Source organism: Emydura macquarii, unplaced genomic scaffold, assembly GCF_026122565.2.
Source record: "Emydura macquarii macquarii isolate MOO-44397 ecotype Brisbane River unplaced genomic scaffold, CSIRO-AGI_Emac_v2 contig_1477, whole genome shotgun sequence".
NCBI classification, from domain to species: Eukaryota; Metazoa; Chordata; order Testudines; family Chelidae; genus Emydura; species Emydura macquarii.
This window is the reverse complement of record NW_027131614.1, coordinates 19173772-19193106: the sequence shown is the minus strand read 5'-3', so window position 1 is coordinate 19193106 and position 19335 is coordinate 19173772. Positions and strand designations below refer to the sequence as shown.

General features: G+C 43.2%; 1 protein-coding gene across 1 annotated transcript; it reads right to left on the bottom strand.

Moving 5' to 3' along the window:
- Positions 1-275: 275 nt before the first annotated feature.
- Positions 276-1597, bottom strand: MOS (MOS proto-oncogene, serine/threonine kinase). The gene has a single exon (XM_067553864.1). It carries the CDS (start codon positions 1535-1537, stop codon positions 488-490), a length of 1050 nt encoding a protein of 349 aa, XP_067409965.1. The 5' UTR covers positions 1538-1597; the 3' UTR covers positions 276-487.
- Positions 1598-19335: the final 17738 nt, after the last annotated feature.

The following is a 19335-nucleotide window of genomic DNA, read 5'->3' as shown; positions in this document are numbered from 1 at the left end:
TGTCATTGAGACAGTTTAAAATACTGCCCTAATGTCACATGGAAATATCTATCTAGATTATTACATGACTCATCACTCTAGTTCGAAGCATTTATAAAAATGTCTTTTAGAAAAAGATGACAAGGAGGACTTAACACACCCTTACACTTCACCCCCCGGAAGCCAAAGTTTGAAACGGACTAGAAGCCCAGATTCAGTCGCTAGTTTCTCCTGAGCAAGCTTGGATAGAACCCATTCCCTGGACAACAGACTCATTTCAGACCGTCTTACCTCTATTCTTTTCTTCAAGACTGACCAAGCTCATTTTATTCACTTTATTTATGGAAATTTCACTCAACAGGTAGGTTTTTTTTTTTTTTTTTTTTTAAACCCTTGGGAACAAACAAGGGTCAGATCCACAACACAATAATGCAGCCCCTCCCTCCCCCAAAAAAGGAGAAAAAACAATAAAAGGAAAAAAAGAGACACTGTAGAACCTGCTGCATTGCTATAGTCTTTTCTGCAGGGAGTGGAGGCTTTGAAGAAGCAGTTCCGCGCTGGGCCGCTCCTCTGCATCAGATCTCCAGCAGCCGCAAATGATGGTCTCAAGTCTTTGGCCTGAGGCAGAGCCGGAGAAGACTGCGGCAGCCAGAGAGGGACGCAAGTTGTAGGCCACAACGGCATAGAGCACATATTGGCGCTCACCCAAATACGGCTGCTCTCGTGTCACCATTTGCCATAGAGTGATAGCAAAAGAGTAAATGTCTGCTTTGAGGGTGACCCTCTCCCCTTTGAGGAGCTCAGGGGCACGGTGGGTATACGTGCCCCCCTGCTGGCAAAGCTGGGGACCTGGGGACACACTAGCCTCCAACTTTTGGGAGCACCCAAAGTCTCCAATCTTGCACACTCCCTGCTCGGTGATTAATACATTAGCAGGCTTCAGATCCAGATGCACAATGCACTGTGAGTGGAGGAAGACTAAGCCAGTCACAATATCAGAGGAATAACCCAGGGACTCAGCGATGCTTAAGGGTTCCTTGCCACATCCACCCCCATCATCCTCTCCCTTTCCCTGCAGGCAGCCAGTGCCATAGATGACATGGTGCAGGGTAGTGTGGCCAGCATATTCCATGATTATGGTGCCCAGGCTCTCTTGGTTGGCAGGGGCACAAGTGCTGGCAGCTACAACACGTACCACATTGTGATGGTGTAGCCGGGCCACATTCAGCTCAGCCCAGAAGCTTTGCCGCGATGCCAGCCGGTTCTTGCTGCACTTCTTCACCTGCTTTACAGCCACTGTCTCCCCATGGTAGGTGGCCTTGTAGACAGAACCAAAGCCCCCAGAGCCCAGGGGCTGCAATAGGCACATTTGATCCCACTCTATATTGCACCAGGCTAGGCGCGGAGGCAGCCGACGAGCTCTTGGTGAAGGAGTTCCCCCCAAGAAGAGTTTTCCACCTTTACCAGGGAGTACCAAGGGGCTACTGCAGGGTCGCAAGTCCACAGAGGGAGAAAAATCCAGAGGCAGGAGACGATTAAGGGGGATAGGAGATGGCATAGTGAGTTAGAAATAAGAACAGAGACTACGTTGATAATAACAAACAAAGAAAGGCTGAGAGCCCCCTGGAAAAGAGGAACTATGTAGCTGCTTTCCAGAGCCTCTTTTATTCTCTCTCTCTCTCCAAATGAGCTGCATCTGTCACCAGGTAGCTGAACCCCAATCAGTTTCAGCTGAAAAAAAATTCTTTTCCAACACTGAAAGCAAATTCCACTTAAATCAAGGCTTTTAAAGAAAGCCCCTTGATACAAATGGGGTTTAGGCTAAAATATGTTAACTCACATTATGAGATATTTACCTTTTGTATCCTTTCTCATCACAGGAGAAAAAGTTATTTAAAGTATCCTCAACTGTATGTCATTAGAAAAATATCCTAAAAGTAAATGGACCACAGTGATCAAGTCAAATATTTCACACATGGCTGTAGGCAAGAAAGATAGACACCAGGTACATTAAATAACTCACAGCTATTACTGGAGGAAGCAATTGAAAATGAGAAAGCTAACATTGATTAGTCTGTTAAGTGAATAATTAGTTGCCACCTAAATATAACTGATACAAATAAAATTACTTGGGTGCCTAACTCAGTACACAGAGAGACAAGGATAATATCAGGGTAAAAGCAAAACATTAGAATGTGTAATCTATTTATAAGCAATAAATAATAAATCAATAGTAATACCCTCTTGTCCCCCCATAACATTTCACCCCACTCAGTCAGCTCAGTTGGAAGAAAATGATTCATTTCTAGATCCTCTGCAGTAAATAAGTTGGAGAAGTTATGGAGCTGCTCCGGCAGGAAAACAAAACAACAACCACCCATCTTGTCAGGATTATAGTTAATAAATACAATAAATTGAACAAAAAAATCATTTCTCCCATGATATAGTTGTGCTGGCTCCCCACTCTGTGCCTTGTGCACAAATCCAGGAACTCATCAAGTTCAACGTTCTAGAGCCAATGATTCTAGCACAGAGCATTTTATAAGCCCCGCAGTGCAGGAAAGCATCCACAAGTGTTTCTCCCACTAGTTCCTTTGTGACCTTGGTGGGAGAAGGAGCTCCAGTGGGTATCTGTGACAAGCTGGGCCAAATATTCTGCAGTGCCTTGGGGCTTTGAGTCTCTTGCTCTCATTTCTTCAGAGTGTTTTGTGCCAACTGCTTCAGTTCTAGACACAATCTATATTAGTTGATGCATTGGGGCTTCTAAGGCCATATTTCCAAAGGTATTTAGGTGTCTAAAGATGCAGATAGGTGCCCGGTGAGATTTTCAAAAGTGCCTAGGTGCCTAACTCCCATTAGATTAAATAGGAGCTAGGCAACTAGGTGTTTTTTGGAAATCCCACTAGGCATGTATCTTCATTTTTAGGTGTGTAAATACCTATGAAAATCTAGCCCCTAGTTCTTAGCACCTACTTCCTTGAAATGCTAGCTCCTGCTTCCTCAGAATTTGACTTTGGTCTTCACTAATTCTGTTGACTGATGCTGCTCTGACAGTTTTTGTGTTTTTCTTGTCACTTTATTCTTTTCAGGATGCACGGGAAGCAGCCTCATGGCTTCAAGGGACATTCCAAGTGTGGTCAGACCATGCCCTTCACAGACAGGTACGACCAGTGCATTCTCCCCCTCAGAAAGGACCACGACTGCCTCAGTTGTGTGATTTATTCACAGATGTCCCTGTGAGCAGTTGTGTCCAGGAGGGAATGCCTGATATCCCCATTGGCCTCCTCTGACCATACCTGAACTCTGGAGTAGCCAGCCAAGCAGGCCTCGGAGGCCTCAGTCTCTGGCAACCACACAAATGAGACACAGCTTGATGCTGAGACTGCTGTGAGTCTGTCAGGAGAGAGATTTGATTTTGGAACATCCTAGTTCCAAGTACTGAGCAAACTTGTGGAATATGGACCAGAGGTGAATGAAAATAGGGAACAGCAGATTCCTACTGTGAACAGGCCAGCTGGGAAGGACTTAGACAAACAGGTTGTGGTGGCACAATATGGGGTTTATCATGTTAGAGAGCAAAGAGCCAGGGATCAGTTAGGATCTTCCAGCATCTCTTGTTCCAGCTGGAGCTTCCTTGGGACATGGGACCTCAGCGGCTTCCTCCTCCCACCTTCTTCTTATGGGAGCCTAGCAGTAGGAGAAGCTTAAGGGTGGCCTTCAGGCTACTGTTCTCAGAGCTCTTTCTATTCCAGAATAAGCACAGGATGCAAGACAGGGCTTGCCAGTAGCCCCCCCAATCCCCACTAGCCCCAGCAGCAGCTGCCCAAAGACACTGGGTCCCAATGTCAGCTTCCCAGGGATGCTGGGTCCCAACACACATCCTCTATGTAGATACCGAGCAGCAGAAGGAGCCCTGGGGGAGCCTGAAAGCCATTGCTCCCCAAGGTAACCGAGTCACCACCACTGACAAAGAGAGTGGATGCCTTCATCTTCCTCTCCCCAGCAGCATCCTGGTGTCATCATCATTTTACATTTGCTGTTTGACAGACTTATTGGTTGTTCTATTCTCATCAAAACACTAAAGCAGCCCACCATGGTAGCATTTAATTTCAGAAAGGGGAACTTCACAAAAATGAGGAGATTAGTTATGCAGAAATTAAAAGGTACAGTGCCAAAAGTGAAATCCCTGCAAGCTGCATGGAAACTTTTTAAAGACACCATAATAGAGGCTCAATTTAAATGTATACCCCAAATTAAAAAACATAGTGAGAGAATCAAAAAAGTGCCATTGTAGCTAAACAATAAAGTAAAAGAAGCAGTTAGAGCAGTGTTTCTCAACCTGGGGGTTGTGACAGTTTTAGAGGGGTCGCTGGTATTGGGGGTGGCAAGAAAGGCAATTGCCTGGAGCCATAGGGGCGCCATGAAACTAAGTTACATGCCTCAGCCCCGTGGGGGTGGGACTCAGGCTTCAGGGGTACAGTAGTTTGGAAAGGTTAAGAACCACTGAGTTAGAGGCAAGAAGGCATCCTTTAAAAAGTGGAAGTTAAATCCTGCTGAGAAAAATAGAAAGGAGCATAAACTCTGGCAAGTGAAGTGTAAAAATATAATTAGGAAGACCAAAAAAGAATGAGAAGAAATGCTAGCCAAAGATTCAAAGAGTAACTAAAAACATTTTTAAGTACATCAGAAGCAGGAAGCCTGCTAAACAACCAGTGGGATGATCAGGATGCTAAAAAAGCACTCAAGAAAGAAAAGGCTATTGCGGAGAAACTAAATACATACTTTGCATCGGTCATCACGGCTGAGGATGTGAGGGAGAGAACCAAACCTGAGCCATTCTTTTTAGGTGACAAATCTGAGGAGCTGTCCCAGATTGAGGTGTCATGGGGGGGGGGGGGGAGTTTGGAACAAATTGATAAATTAAACAGTAATAAGTCACCAGGACCAAATGGTATCAACCCAAGAGTTCTGAAGGAACTCAAATGTGAAATTGCAGAACTACTAATTGTGGTATGTAATTCAAATCAACTTCTGTACCAGATGACTGGAGGATAGCAAATATGACATCAATTTTTAAAAAAGGGCTCCAGAGAGAATCCTGGCAATTATAGGCCAGTAAACCCTAACTTCAGTACCAGGCAAATTGGTTGAAATTATAGTAAAGAACAGAATGATCAGACACAGATGAATACGATTTGTTGGGGAAGAGTCAACATGGCTTTTATAAAGGGAAACCATGTCTCACCAATCTACTAGATATATTTTTTGGGGGGTCAACAAACATGTGGATAAGGGTGAACCAGTAGAGACAGTGTACTTAGATTTTCAGGAAGTCTTTGACAAGGTCCCTCACCAAAGGCTATTAAGCAAAGTAAGCTGTCATGGGATAAGAGGGAAGATCCTCTCCTGGATCAGTAACTGGTTAAAAGACAGGAAACAAACAGTAGGAATAAATGGTCAGTTTTCAGAATTGAGAGAGGTAAATAGTGGTGTCCCACAGGGTCTATACTGGGACCCATACTGTTCAACATATTCATAAATGATCTGGAAAAAGGGGTAAAAAGTGAGATGGAAAAATTTGCAGAAGATACAAAACTACTCAAGGTAGTTAAGCAGACTGTGAAGAGTTACACAAACCTGGGTTGACTGTGTAACAAACTGGCAGATGAAATTCAATGTTGATAAATGCAAAGTAATGCACATTGAAAAACATAATTCCAAATATACCTATAAAATGAAGGGGTCTAAATTAACTGTTACCACTCAAGAATGAGATCTTGGAGTCATTGTGGATAGTTCTCTGAAAACATCCACTCAATGTGCAGCGGCAATTGAAAAAATTAACAGAATGTTGGGAATCATTAGAAAAGAGAGAGATAATACGACAGAAAATATCGTATTGCCTCTTTATAAATCCATGGTATGCCCACATCTTGAATACTGTGTGCTGATTTGGTCACCCCATCTCAAAAAAGATATATTGGAATAGAAAAATGTACAGAAAAGGGCAATTAAAATGATTAGGGTTATGGAACAGCTTCCATATGAGGAGAGATTAATAAGACTGGGACTGGGACTTTTCAGCTTGGTAAAGAGACGACTAAGGGGGGATATGATAGAGGTCTATAAAATCATGACTGGTGTGGAGAAAGTAAATAAGGAAGTGTTTTTTACTCCTCCTTGTAATACAAGAACTAGGGGTCCCCAAATGAAATTAATAGGCAGATTTAAAATGAACAAAAAGAAGTATTTCTTTACACAACATACAGTCAATCTGTGGAACTACTTGCCAGAGGATGTTGTGAAGGTCAAGACTACAACAGGGTTCAAAAAAGAACTAGATAAGTTCATGGAGGTTAGGTCCATCAATGGCTATCAGCCATGATAGGCAGGACATGCTGTTTGCCAGATGCTGGGAATGGTCGACAAGATGGATCACTTGATGATTACCTGTTCTGTTCATTCCTTCTGAAGCACCTGGCATTGCCCATTGTCAGAAGACAGGATACTGAGCTAGATGGACCATTGGTCTGATGCAGTATGGCCGTTCCTATGTTCTTATGTTCATCCCTCTCTGATTCCCTCACTCTATTCACTGCCATTCCTCCCTTTCCCCCACTACTGTGCTTATCTTCCTTCTTTCCCTCTCCCCAATTTTCTATCATGCCATCAATACTCTATTCCCTTCAGCCTTTTCAGTCTTTCTTCCCCACCTTCTTGAGCTTGCATAGTCACGCCCTTTTCCCTATTCCTATCCCACTGAGATCCCCTTCCCCCAAGTATTTTATTCTTCTTTGAGTGCTTGCTCATGTCGATTCCAAGTAGGCAAGTGCATGCTGCGTGCACAGTCGCCAGTAGGTTTTTCCCCTAGTGACATCCGTAGGGTCGGCTCTGGAGCCCCTTGAAGTCATGCCTTCATGGCACCATATATAAGGCCCTGCCAGCCCTCTCCCCCTTCAGTTTCTTCTTACTGCCCATGAGGGTCACTGGAACATTGTCCTTCTCTTTCTCTGCAAGGCTTTCCCAGTGGTGTTGATTTGTTAATTGTAAATAGTTAAAATAGTTGAGTTAGTTACAGTTAAGTTCCAGAGAAGTAGCCGTGTTAGTCTGTATACAGCAAAAACGAGAGTCCTGTAGCACTTTAAAGACTAACAAATTTAATTTCTGCAGGCATAAGCTTTCGTGGGCTTTAACCCACTTCGTCAAATGTAAGGAATAGAAATCACTTAGGACGAATAAATATACATATCTAAGGGTAAGGAACAACAATGGGGAAGGAGGTATAAGCAAAGTCCATTCAGTTAGAGTAGTTGAGGCCTATTCACAACCATTGATTAGGAGGTGAGAATGTGTGAACAGTGACAATTACTTCTTGTACTGAGATAACCATTCCAAGTCTCTATTTAGAACCAGTTTGATTGTGTCAAGTTTGCAGATGATTTCTAGCTCTGCAGTTTCTCACTGAAGTCTGTTTTTGAAGTTTTTTTGTAGAAGTATGGCAACTTTCAAGTCAGTTACAGAGTGTCCTGGGAGATTGAAGTGCTCTCTGACTGGTTTATGGATGTTATTATTTTTAAGTCTGATTTGTGTCCATTTATTCTTTTGCGTAGTGACAGTTCGGTTTGGCCAATGTACATGGCAGAGGGGCATTGCTGGCACATGATGGCATATATTACATTAGTAGATGTGCAGGTGAATGAGCTCCTTATGGTGTGGCTGCTGAGGTTAGGACCTGTGATGGTGTCACTAGAGTCGATGTGGGCAGAGCTGGCAACAGGGTTTGTTGCAGGGGTAGGTTCCTGGGTTAGTGCTCTTGTTGTATGGTGTACGATTGCTGGTGAGTATTTGCTTCAGGTTGGGGGGCTGTCTGTAAGCAAGGATAGGTCTGCCTCCCACAGCTTGAGTGAGTGAGGGATCATCTGCTAGGATAGGTTGTAGATCCTTAATGATGTGTTGGAGAGATTTTAACTGGGGACTGTATGTAATGGCCAATGGTGTTCTGTTGTTTTCTTTGTTGGGTCTGTCTTGTAGTAGGTGACTTCTGGGTACCCGTCTGGCTCTGTCAATTTGTTTCTTCACTTCTCCAGGCGGGTACTGTCATTTTAAGAATGTTTTATGGAGAGCCGGTAGGTGTTTGTCTCTGTCTGAGGGATCGGAGCAAATCCAGTTGTATCTTAGGGCTTGGCTGTAGACAATGGATCGTGTAATGTGTCCACGGTGGAAGCTGGAGGCATGAAGATATGTATTGCGGTCAGTTGGTTTTCGGTATAGGGTGGTATTAATGTGACCATCATTTATTAGTACTGTAGTGTACAGGAAGTGGATATCTTGTGTGGACTGGTCCAGGCTGAGGTTGATAGTGGGGTGGAAATTATTGAAATCCCGGTGGAATTCTTCGAGGTCAGGACCCACAACTACTTCAGATTTGGAGCCAATCTATACCTTCAAGTCAGTGGCACGGCTATGGGCATCTGCATGGCCCACAGTATGCCAACATTTTTATGGCTGACCTAGAACAACGCTTCCACAAAAATCGTCCCCAAGCACCTCTCCTTTACCTACGCTACATTGATGACATTTTCATCATCTGGACCCACAGGAAAGAGTCCCTCGAAGAATGGGCCCAGCACTGCTTGCAATTTCCTGTACCACGTAAGAAGTAGAAGATGGACAGGGGGCTCTCGCCGACAGCCAAAACAACTGTGCAGAAGGGCTTGAGCAGAGTGTGACTCTGTCGACTCTGGCCCCAGGGAGGAATCTGGTGCCCTTGGACGCCCCGCCCAGGGAAAGCTACGAGGAGGATTTACAGCTCCCCTCCATGCCAGAGATCTTTGAAGTGGCCAGGGAGCTGATAAAGAGCACAGCACTGCCCTCCCCTCCCAGGTTTGAGCGTGCTCCAGATCCCAGACCCCAGATCACCAGTACCAAAAAAGCACCCAGTGCTGTCCAGGAGGAACCGCACTGCCCTGGTCCCCATGAAGTGATTTGTCAGGCTCTGACTCTGAAGCAGAGTCTTACTCTTCGGCACTGGTCAGAAAGATGGCACCAGAGGATCAAGGCTGGTTAGCCCTTCCCTATGCCTTGGCCACCACAGTGGCAGATGCCTGCTCAGTGGCTGTTTTGAACCCTGTGGACATTCCACCGAGCTCAGAGGTCACACTTGAGACAGTTGCTGTCACTCACCTCTGGGAGCAGGCATCACCCACCTCAATCGCGTGACGAACTACACGGCACTGGACCTGGCACTGAACACAACGCTGAGCCAGGCACCAAGCATGATGTTGATCCTGGCACCAAGTTCAAGGAAGTGGCACCGTGTGACCCTCTAGGGGCAGAAGGTAAAAGAAATCCTTTGCCCTGGTTAGAGCTTCATCTTCTTCATTCCTGGACAAAGCAGTAGAGGGTTCTTTAGTGGCGCCAAGTCCGGATGACAGAAGGGCTCATCAGGAACTCTTGAAGAGGGTGGCGCAGAATTTGCAGCTCCAGATTGAGGAGGTCTCTGAGAGCACAAAGTCTATGGTGGACATTCTAGCCCCTGCAGACCCATCCAGGGTGGCACTGTCATCAAAAAAGACAATCTCTGACAGGACAAGGTCACTATGGCAAACTCCAGCTTCTCTGCCTCCCACAGCAAGGAGGGTAGAGAGAAAATGCTTTGCACCCTCCAAGAACCATGAGTATCTGTACACTCATCCCCCACCAGGGTCACTCCTAGTGGCAGCAGCCAATGAGCATGAGAGGCAAGGTCAGCAGGGCCCCACGCCAAAGGCAAAAGATGCTAAAAAATTGGACCTTTTTGGTACAAATGTATATTTTACTGGGGGGCTCCAACTCTATATCGCGAAATAACAAGGGTTTTAATTCATGGGGATCTATGTCAAAATTCTCAGACTACAGCATCGGCCTCCAGATCAGAGTTCACAGTCCTAACAGAGGAGGGTAAAGCAGTTGCAAAGCCTTCACTTTAGGTGACGCTGGACGTGGCAGATGCTACAGCTCACACCATGTCATCGGTGGTGGCAATGCATCAGAACTCATGGCTACAAGCCTTGGGCCTCCTGCACAAGGTCCAGCAGAATATCTAGGACCTCCCCTTTGAGGGTGCAGAACTGTTCTCCAAACAGACAGACTCAAAACTGCACAGCCTCAAGGACTCTTGGGCTACTTTAAAGTCCTTAGGCCTTCAGACCCTGGCACCGCAAAGGAGGCATTTCAAACTTCAACCCCTACCTCGGTTCTACCAATCCCAGCCCAGGCAGGAGTACAGTCGCAAACAGGGTAAGAACTACAGGAGGAGGCCCGCTCAGCCGTTTACCAGCCAAGGTCCTGGACTGGCAAGGCAATCCTCTGGTTCCAAACAGAACTTTTGAGGGTGCACCCAAGGGCGGCGTACCAATTCAGGACTTGGATCCTTCATCCCTATATTTTTCAGACAGGCTATCCCACTGCTACCATGTGTTGGTCCAGATCACATTGGATCGCTAGGTGCTACACACAGTAGAATTGGGATGCTTCCTTCAATTCAGTTCCTTCCCTCCTTTCCACCCTCCTTTCCCGTCCCTCTTCAGGGACCCTTCTCATGAGCAACTTCTAATCCAAGAACTGTAGGTGCTCCTAAAGATAGAAGAGGTGGAGGAGGTTTCTCACGAGTTAAGGGAGTTACTTCCTAATCCTGAAAGCCAAAAGTGGTTTCAGACCCATCCTGGATCTATGAAACCTCAACAGATTTATGAAGAAGCTGAGGTTCATAGTCAACCAGACCCACCACCAGTTCACGGTTCTTCCATTCGGTCTATCTGTGGCCCCTTAAGTGTTCAACAAGTGCATGGCAGTTGTTGCCGCATTCCTGAGGAAGTGGAAGGTACAAGTCTATCCATACCTTGATGACTGGTTGGTCAAGAGTCGCACCAAGGCGCATGTGGAAGCAGACAGCAGCAGGTGACGCATACGAGGTCTAGGCTGCTCCGGACCTGAGACTGGGACCTGCCTTTGATCAGCTAGTCATCCAGGTATGGGTAGATTTGCACGCCCTGGTCCCTTAGGTGTGCAGCCTCTACTGCCATTCACTTTGTAAACACCCTTGGGGCAGCTTTCCAGCGACTGTCACCAATGGAAAAAAAGAACTGAGAGGGGGCAGCGGGGCGGCAGCTGTCTATATAACACACCATGAGGGTGCCACTCCAGGGGGCACCACAGTCAACCCGGCAGATACCACTAGAAAAAAGCTTCTGGTGTGCAAACCTAGGTTGGAATGGACATGAGCAAGCACTCGAAGAAGAACATTTTGTTCAGTTACAAACATTTCAGAGGTGTTCATAACGCTGAGATTCTACTGTACTGTCTTCCATGCCTTTGCCACCTCGAGACATTGCAGCTCTGAAGAGCTATGTATTAAATCCAGCCAACCACTAAGGCTGGTGTGAGAAATTGATGGTTCACTTGTTGAGTATCATGGATCAGCACATGACACCAGTGCTCCACATTCTGCAGTAGATCTCTATTACCTTCTAAATAGACTTCAAGGTGTTAGTTATGACCTACAATAGCCTAAATGGCCTCCCTCCTTGTGAAATTACCTCTCCCCCTGTGCCCTGCTGCCATACTTGTGGTAGCAAAGTCATTTGAGCTCATTATAAAAGATAGGAGGAGGCTGGTGCATAGTGATCTCAGTGGAGGAGTTGCCTTCAACTTTGGAACGTGCTCACGTCTGCATTAAAAATATTCTGAAGCTGCAGAGCCTATTGCTTTTCCCTGGCTTTTAGTGGGGGAAGAGAATTATGATGGTGGTGAGAAGCTGGATGGGGATGAGGCTGTGGTTTTTGTTCTGTTTCATGCCATTGTTGGTTAATGGGTGGGGACTTAGGGAATTACAAAGGATAATAATAGTGTATTTTAAAAATGTCAGGGGCACCTAGAGAAATGACTCAATGCTTTTATTTGTGTTTAAATCAAAATAAAATAAATAACAGCAAACACATCAACCCCCCTCCCCCCGCAGCACATGCAGTCAAACTCTAAAGACTCTATAATTGTAACCTTTCTCCTCTTCTTCCCCAGTCCACTTCCTCTGTGTTTTGTTTTCACTTGTCTTGTGCTGTGTTTATTTACAGTGTAAGATCTTTGGGGCAGGGACGTGTCTTTTACTTCTCTGTAAAGTGCCTAGCAAACTTTGGGTGAAATTAATAAATTATGCAGTGAGGTATGTCAAATTGCCATCTGGGGTCCACATAATGAATGCCGCCGCCTGGACAGGTACATATTTTAGTCAAACTGAGGAGAAAAGGATGGGTTTAGTTAATGTAGGTACCAATGACCTGGAAAGAATGTGCACAATTTAATTAGGGATGCAAGTAATACAGTGAGTTGAGGAAGTAGACCTCAATTCTGATCGTCTAGGGAGATGAGATGGAAGGGATGTGGCACAGTAAATAGATGAGTCTATAATGTAGGCGGGAGAGTTTATTAAATTATTATTTTTGTCTTATGGCAGACCCTACAGGCTCTAGTAATGTATCAGGGTCCCACTGTGCTGTCATCTGTACAAACAGACAGTCCCTTCTCTAGGTGTTCATTGCATTAGATTTTGGTAATTAAAGGGTACACACTAAAGTTCTTTAGGTCCCAAAATGTATCTTTCCTGAGGAAACTAAATCCTATGCATGACAGCAGTTGCTGGGGGAAGGAAGGGGAAATGAAGGGGAATGAATACTTGGCCTCTTTCAGTCTGAATGTAATTAAAGCAGAATTTTTCAAAAAGGGAACAGACTTTTAATAGCGTTGATGTTCATATAACACAGTAACAATCCACAATACATTACACAGCACATATTGAAGAGTGTCATGTTTATACTTAATGCCCAAACCCCTCTATTATGTGGGTCCTCAGTTCCCCAAGTACAAAAGATGGAATGAGGTTGCATCAGCACGAATGTACCTATCCGTTAACAATTTTCTAAATCTGGTGGCAGGATCCCTATTGGACCAGGAGGGGGAGCACTCCCCTTTATTTAATAAAATTCTCAATACAGCAGCTCTACCATATCCACCGCAATTCCTCCAAAGGAGCCTTTTATAGCAAGCAACCTATGTCACCACGTTAGTGCACGTGAAGAGGAAGTACAACTAAGACCATCAACAAATGGCTTCTCTTTCCAGAGTCGTGCAAGGAGAGAGGATAGCTGCATCAACTGAAAAGCATCAATGGATATTGTGGGCACAATTCAGCTTTCACTCCTTAAAGTGTCATTAGGAACAGATATATAACAAGGGATTTTAAAAACAGGTTTTATAGTTCACTTTTAAAATGACAATCTTGTAATATATGTCCTATTTCATATAAGTCCTATATATATCCTTTTCATATGTCCTACGAGCTGCAGTATAATAAAGGTGAAATAATCTATGGCAAAAATATTTACATCTGCAAGATCAACCTTTATTCAAGTGCAATATTTCTAAAAAGTAACAAATGATAGTGCACTTGATGCATACCCAAAGCTCCCATACGGGTCAGAGAGAGTTCCAAATGCAAAAGGAATACAGGATCAATTTTGCTGTTGCTGTTTAAGGAAATGTTTATATTTCTTATTAAAATTAAGTTCTGACAATGTGCTTGTTGCTGTACAAGATAAAAAACTAACAACCAACAACAAAAACGGTCCCTGCCCTGAAGGGGTTACAGTCTAAACACCAGACCCAGATAAGACATGACACACTAGGGAATCCAGAGGGAGTTTATCAGCCTACATTTTTTTAAAAGTATCTATTGTTCCTTCTCTTGGAGTGGAGTTGGAATTTGATTAATGTGCACTAATGTTTGTGGGTGTGGAAAAGTAAATCTTTAAGATGAGTATGAAGTATTTTAGGTCTCAAATGTGAAAATGAGTACAAAACTGATATTTAGAATTGATTTTACTTCAGAGAATGTAACTGTGTTTAGTTTGTTGTATTTTTCCCCACAAGAACTATCTGCATTTCTAATGCATCCAACACTATAATATCTAGTTGCTGTATAACTTCCAAGAAGAGATTTATAGAAAGAGTTTTGTGCTTCCACTGAAAAGCTTTTAAATCATACAAAATTATTCAGATTTATCTCCTTAGGACTTGAATTGCATATCTCCTGTGAAAATTATTTTGTAAAAATGGTTGTAAGATTCTACATTTGTGATTCAATTATTTCTATATCAAATTTGCTCAATTTACAATTCAAAATACTTCTTTTTCTTACTGCCAGTCCTTGCATCCTCAGTTTGGCATTTGAAAGTCAAGCTGTGTTCTTTCTGACTCGTATCATCACCATTAATAAAGATTTTACATTCCAAATACTGCCGTCAGATTGTCTCAGTGTCCTCAGATTGTACACTCATTTATATTCATGAAATCTTTTTTGCCATCAGTAGGATTGCAAAAGTGTAACTGATGGCATAATTTGAAGACAATGGAGATATACAGGTTACATTGCAATTGGATAATTACAATTATTAAATTCTGTTGATAAACACAAGCCAGTTCAGTATCTCAGAGCTTGGGTACGTCTGCAGAACAGATAGGATGGAGAAGCAAATAGTAAAATTTTTCAAGTAGTTGCATGTGAATCTTACTGCACACAATGAGTGCATCTGCTATGGCTGTGTCACTACTTTGTTTTTTTAATAACCCTACTTGTTTTTTTAAATCAAGAGTGGTTATTTTTCAAAACTCATGCTCTTGTTCAAACAGAAATTAATACAGGGATGTCCTATGATTTGTTTTGTACAAGAGGTCAGACTAGATGAACCCAACTGGGCTTACAATTCATGTGTCATATATGTTGGGTCTGACTTCGTCACATATGGTCAAAGAGATGTCTGTTTGGCTTTCTCCCTTTTTGTGGCATTAAATGAACACTGTGCTTACAGAAGACTGATCCAAAAAAGGTTAGTCTTGGGAGCTGATTATCCTTTGTAGTCATCATCTCCTCCTCCCCTGAGAATGGAAGCATATAAGACTATTATTTATGTTCAAAAAACGACTGCAACATAGAGTTTTTTTGCAGCCCAGCAGGCCACTGCAAGAAAAAATTACTAGCTCCATTGTGTTGTAACTATCTCTTATGCGATTTTGACATATATTTAGCTTGCGCTTTGCTTTTCTCCATTTCTAAATAATTTATGTGCCACTCAGTCATGGATTACACACCAGTCAGATTCTGTGGAGACAAGACACAAAAGTGTCAAAACCTGTTGATGGTATGATGTGAAATAAGGACTCTGGCTCACACCAACACATTGTATGGCAGGCAAATTCAGGTAGCCGAACAGTTTAACTGCTGGCCCAATGCAAATAGTTGATCATGGGCACTTCAGTCTAGCAGAGAATGGTATAACAAGATTTAATGTTTGGAAGCTGAAGATGGACGAATTCAGACTGGAAAGAACGTAAATTTTTAGCAGTGAGGGTAATTAACCATTGGGACAATTTACCAAGAGTTGTGGTGGATTCAACATCAATGGAAATTTTAAAATAAATATTGGATGTTTTCCTAAAAGATATGCTCCAGTTCAACCAGGAGTTATTTCAGGGAAATTCTGTGGTCTGTGATATACAAGTCAGACTAGATCACTTCTGGCCTTAGAATCTATGGCCCAGATCCTCCAAGGTATTTAGGCACTACCGAAGTCAATGACAGTGGGGCACCTAAATACCTTGGAGGATCTGGGCCATAGATTCTAAGGCCAGAAGTGATCTAGTCTGACTTGTATATCACAGACCACAGAATTTCCCTGAAATAACTCCTGGTTGAACTGAAAACTGATTAATATCCCATGGGTCCCCTTCTTTTCTAATAGGGCAGCTGAGAGATAAAGGGTAATGCTGGATTTTGATGCTTGTAGTTGAGAGGCTAGGATCATGGTTTTCCACAGAGCTGAGTAAATGCGACACACACACGACACTGGGCCTAGGAATGTCATTAACAGGCTTCATTGATTGTGCCTTCTCCCGGTACAACAGTAATAGTGGTGATTGGGATTTGAATATTGTATTGTAAGTGAGAGGATGTTGGGTAATAATGAACAAAGTACTACTCAGGCCTACCATCTTCCACAGTCCTATGAACAACCATGAAAACAGGTTCATCTCCTGTTTCAGTTCCAGCACTGTATCTATCACACAGCCATAATGACCACCATGGCTCCTTTTAATAAATGGTACAATCTATTTTGGGACATCCTCTTGCAAAGAGATGGGGGCGGTAGGAGAACTGGCTCATCCCCTAATATTTTACTGGCATGACACGCAGTCCATTGAAGTGTTAAAAAAAAAAAAGGAGACCAAGCTTTCAGGCAACTGTCAGAGGTAGATACAATCTGCCCAATAGGACTTCAGTGAGTTTGGGGTTTTATGCCATGGCTACTTGTCATGAGTGTCCATTACATTAGTGTTCAATTGTGGTACAGTCCTCTGCTCTAGCATATTTTGCAGTTCTGTTCCCACTTTAAAACTGAACACTGATTCTGTAAGAAAAAGGAGAGAGACGGACTTACCTGTAATCATACCATGTAATGTGCCTTATACTTAATTTAGTTATAAAAGCAGTAAGCCAGGTCTTCTTCTCCTTGAAGAAACTGTCATGCTGAAATTATATCCAACGGTATGTGTAAGGGGCTGACAGGTACCTTCCTGTCAGGACTCAGTGAACTCTACAAGTAGCTGCCATCTCTCAGACAAATCAAATATTTGTGGGAAACTCTTAGCTTACTTGGAAACCACATGGAGACTCTGAACCAGTAAGGGACCATTGGCTGTCACACCCCTTTTGGATTTGTGAAAAACAAAAATAAAAAAGCCACCATTTTTTAAAAAATTAAAAACAAACATAAAACCCAGCACCACAGTTGGTGATAAATTACTTTTCCAGGCTTGGTCTGTACCCCTGGTAATTTTTTTTTTAAGTTTGAGCAAACCAGTTCTATATATATTCTATGACCATCAGTGTGTATAACATCTTCTAGGACCCTGTACTACTCTGTGTATATTGGAGTTCACAAAAGTGATTTATATGAAAAGGACACAATAAAACCATTTTTACACAGCATACTATAGATTAAGAATAATAATTGAGTAACTGAAAGTTAGTGGCATATATAACCCACCTAGGTGTAATGCAAAATGTGATGTGATCTTCCCAACTTGTTTCAATCTATTTTAGCCACCAGAAGCCACTTAGATTTTTAGCCAAGTACCTTAACAATTAACTGTCTTTTGACATGAACTGTATGAAAGGAAGGCTAGGCTGCAGGTTGAAAAGAAATTGTAGAGTAACTGGCTGTTGGTTACATTTAAAAAATATACATCACAGAATTCATCTTACGAATTTAAGTCCTTGAAGACATAATGGACCATTATGTCAATGAATTAATATAATTGTGCACAAATGAAACATTTAGAAGATGCTACCCATCTGTATCTAAAGCTATAGGGAACTTTTGATACTGAATTGCCTGATATAGGGTAAAGATCATGAAGAGACTGGATTGTAATGGATATGCACAAGGGGCAACCTTGACACTATTACTTTCTGACTTTAATCTTGCAGCCTGAACTGTCTCGGTTTTATTACAGAACATGCACACTAGGCCTAAGTATTTTATTTCGGAATCAAAATATTAAATACTTTAAAAAACCTTACTATGTTTCCTTTGCTTTTATCATTTTTTCCTTTTACCATCCTTCACATTTCTTTTCTTCTGTTATAGATCCTGGTGTCCTTCCCCATGCTTTTCTACCCTTTTCCAGCCTCCCTGTTCAAAGAATATTTTTATTCCTTCATGTACTTACTTTTGGTTTCTTTCCCTTGGCTTCTCATTTCAATCTCTTCCTCCTTTCTTTCCCCTCATCTTCTCTAACCCCAACCCCCCCAAAATCAACTTACTCTTCACACTCCCAAACCATCAACCTCCATCTTTCCTATCTCCATGACACTCCACCACCCTCAGGTCATTTCCCTATTAATAAGCCTTGCATGCGTCCAGCCTTTTCATCTCTCTACCACTACGTGTCTCACTATTCTGTCTGGTGCAGTAAGGGGAAAGGGCATGCATGTGGTGTGAGTCCAATGACCAATCTCTCTCTCTATTCCTGGAGACAGGTTAATCCTCACAGCATATTCACTCCTAAGTAAAATGGGTTTTCTCAGTTGCTTGGTATGCCTACAAGGGTGAGATTGGGGCGGGTGGACGGGGGAGAGCAGGAAGCCTGTGGTCGTTGCTGTTCCTGGACCTCTCTGCCTCTTCAAGGAGTGCTCACTCTTAGTGGTGTCTCATTTCCAGACAGAGAAGATGTGAGCTGTGAGCCAAGGACACTGCCATGTAGAGCTGCACCATGTGCCTTTTAAATGACCAGTTTTATGAGCACCTTATTAAAAACAAACAAAAAACTAAACACATCTGTTTGATATTTCAAGAGGGCAATGGGGGTGGGGGGAAGGGAGAATGGAGGGGGATGCAAGCAGCACTTCTGCTACCCCCTAGAGGCCTACGAACTTTACAGATCACTACTCTGCTATTCCAAAAGCATTCATTTCCCCCCAAAAAGGCTAAAATGTATCTCGAGATAAATGCACAACAAATGCACTGGTATCAGGAAGTCAAAAGCTAGGAGTGGAGCTGGCACCTCACACGCCATATAAAGGACAAAATGCACTACGGCCTTTGGGCTTAGGGCCTCATGGCTTCAGGGAGGAGGACGAGGGCACGGGAAGTCAGAGAACACTTCTGCATCTACTTCCTATCTAAAGAAAATTGCACTCTTCTCTGAGGAACCGGGGCACTTACGCTCTAGGACTTGGAAACGGTTGCCGAGCTTGAGCTAACTTCTGAGTGACGCTGACCAGTCTAATCAGAACGAAAACTGATAAACAGAGGGCAGTGTCTTTTTCTAAACGCTGGATAGGCATCACTTCCCTCCCTTCAGCAATGGGACAGGTCTGTCAAACCGTTCTGTGGTGGCAGTTTAGAAGGATGAAGAGAGAATGCCAGAGAATATTAGCTAGAACTTCCACCAAATACTTCCTTGTATGCTTATAGCCTCAACACCTCCATCCCCCATATAGTTCTAAACCTGGGGATAAGGTGTCACTGGTTCTTTGCCTGCTCAAGCACCATGAGCAAGGGATAAATCCTCCTACACACCTCAAACTTTTACATAGTTTGACATAGTTCACGCTGTACTTTATTAGAGATTATGACATCACATTCCTCTGGCAATTACAATTGCCAACATGGAAAATTAAAAGTATACTTGCACCTGACAATACGATACAGCAACTGAAAATGGAGATGCCAACACCACGTGACCGGTCAGCTCCACCAACAG

Coding starts and splice junctions, on each gene's coding strand:
- MOS (XM_067553864.1), bottom strand. CDS start 1,537: ATGCCATCTCCTATCCCCCTTAATCGTCTCCTGCCTCTGGATTTTTCT.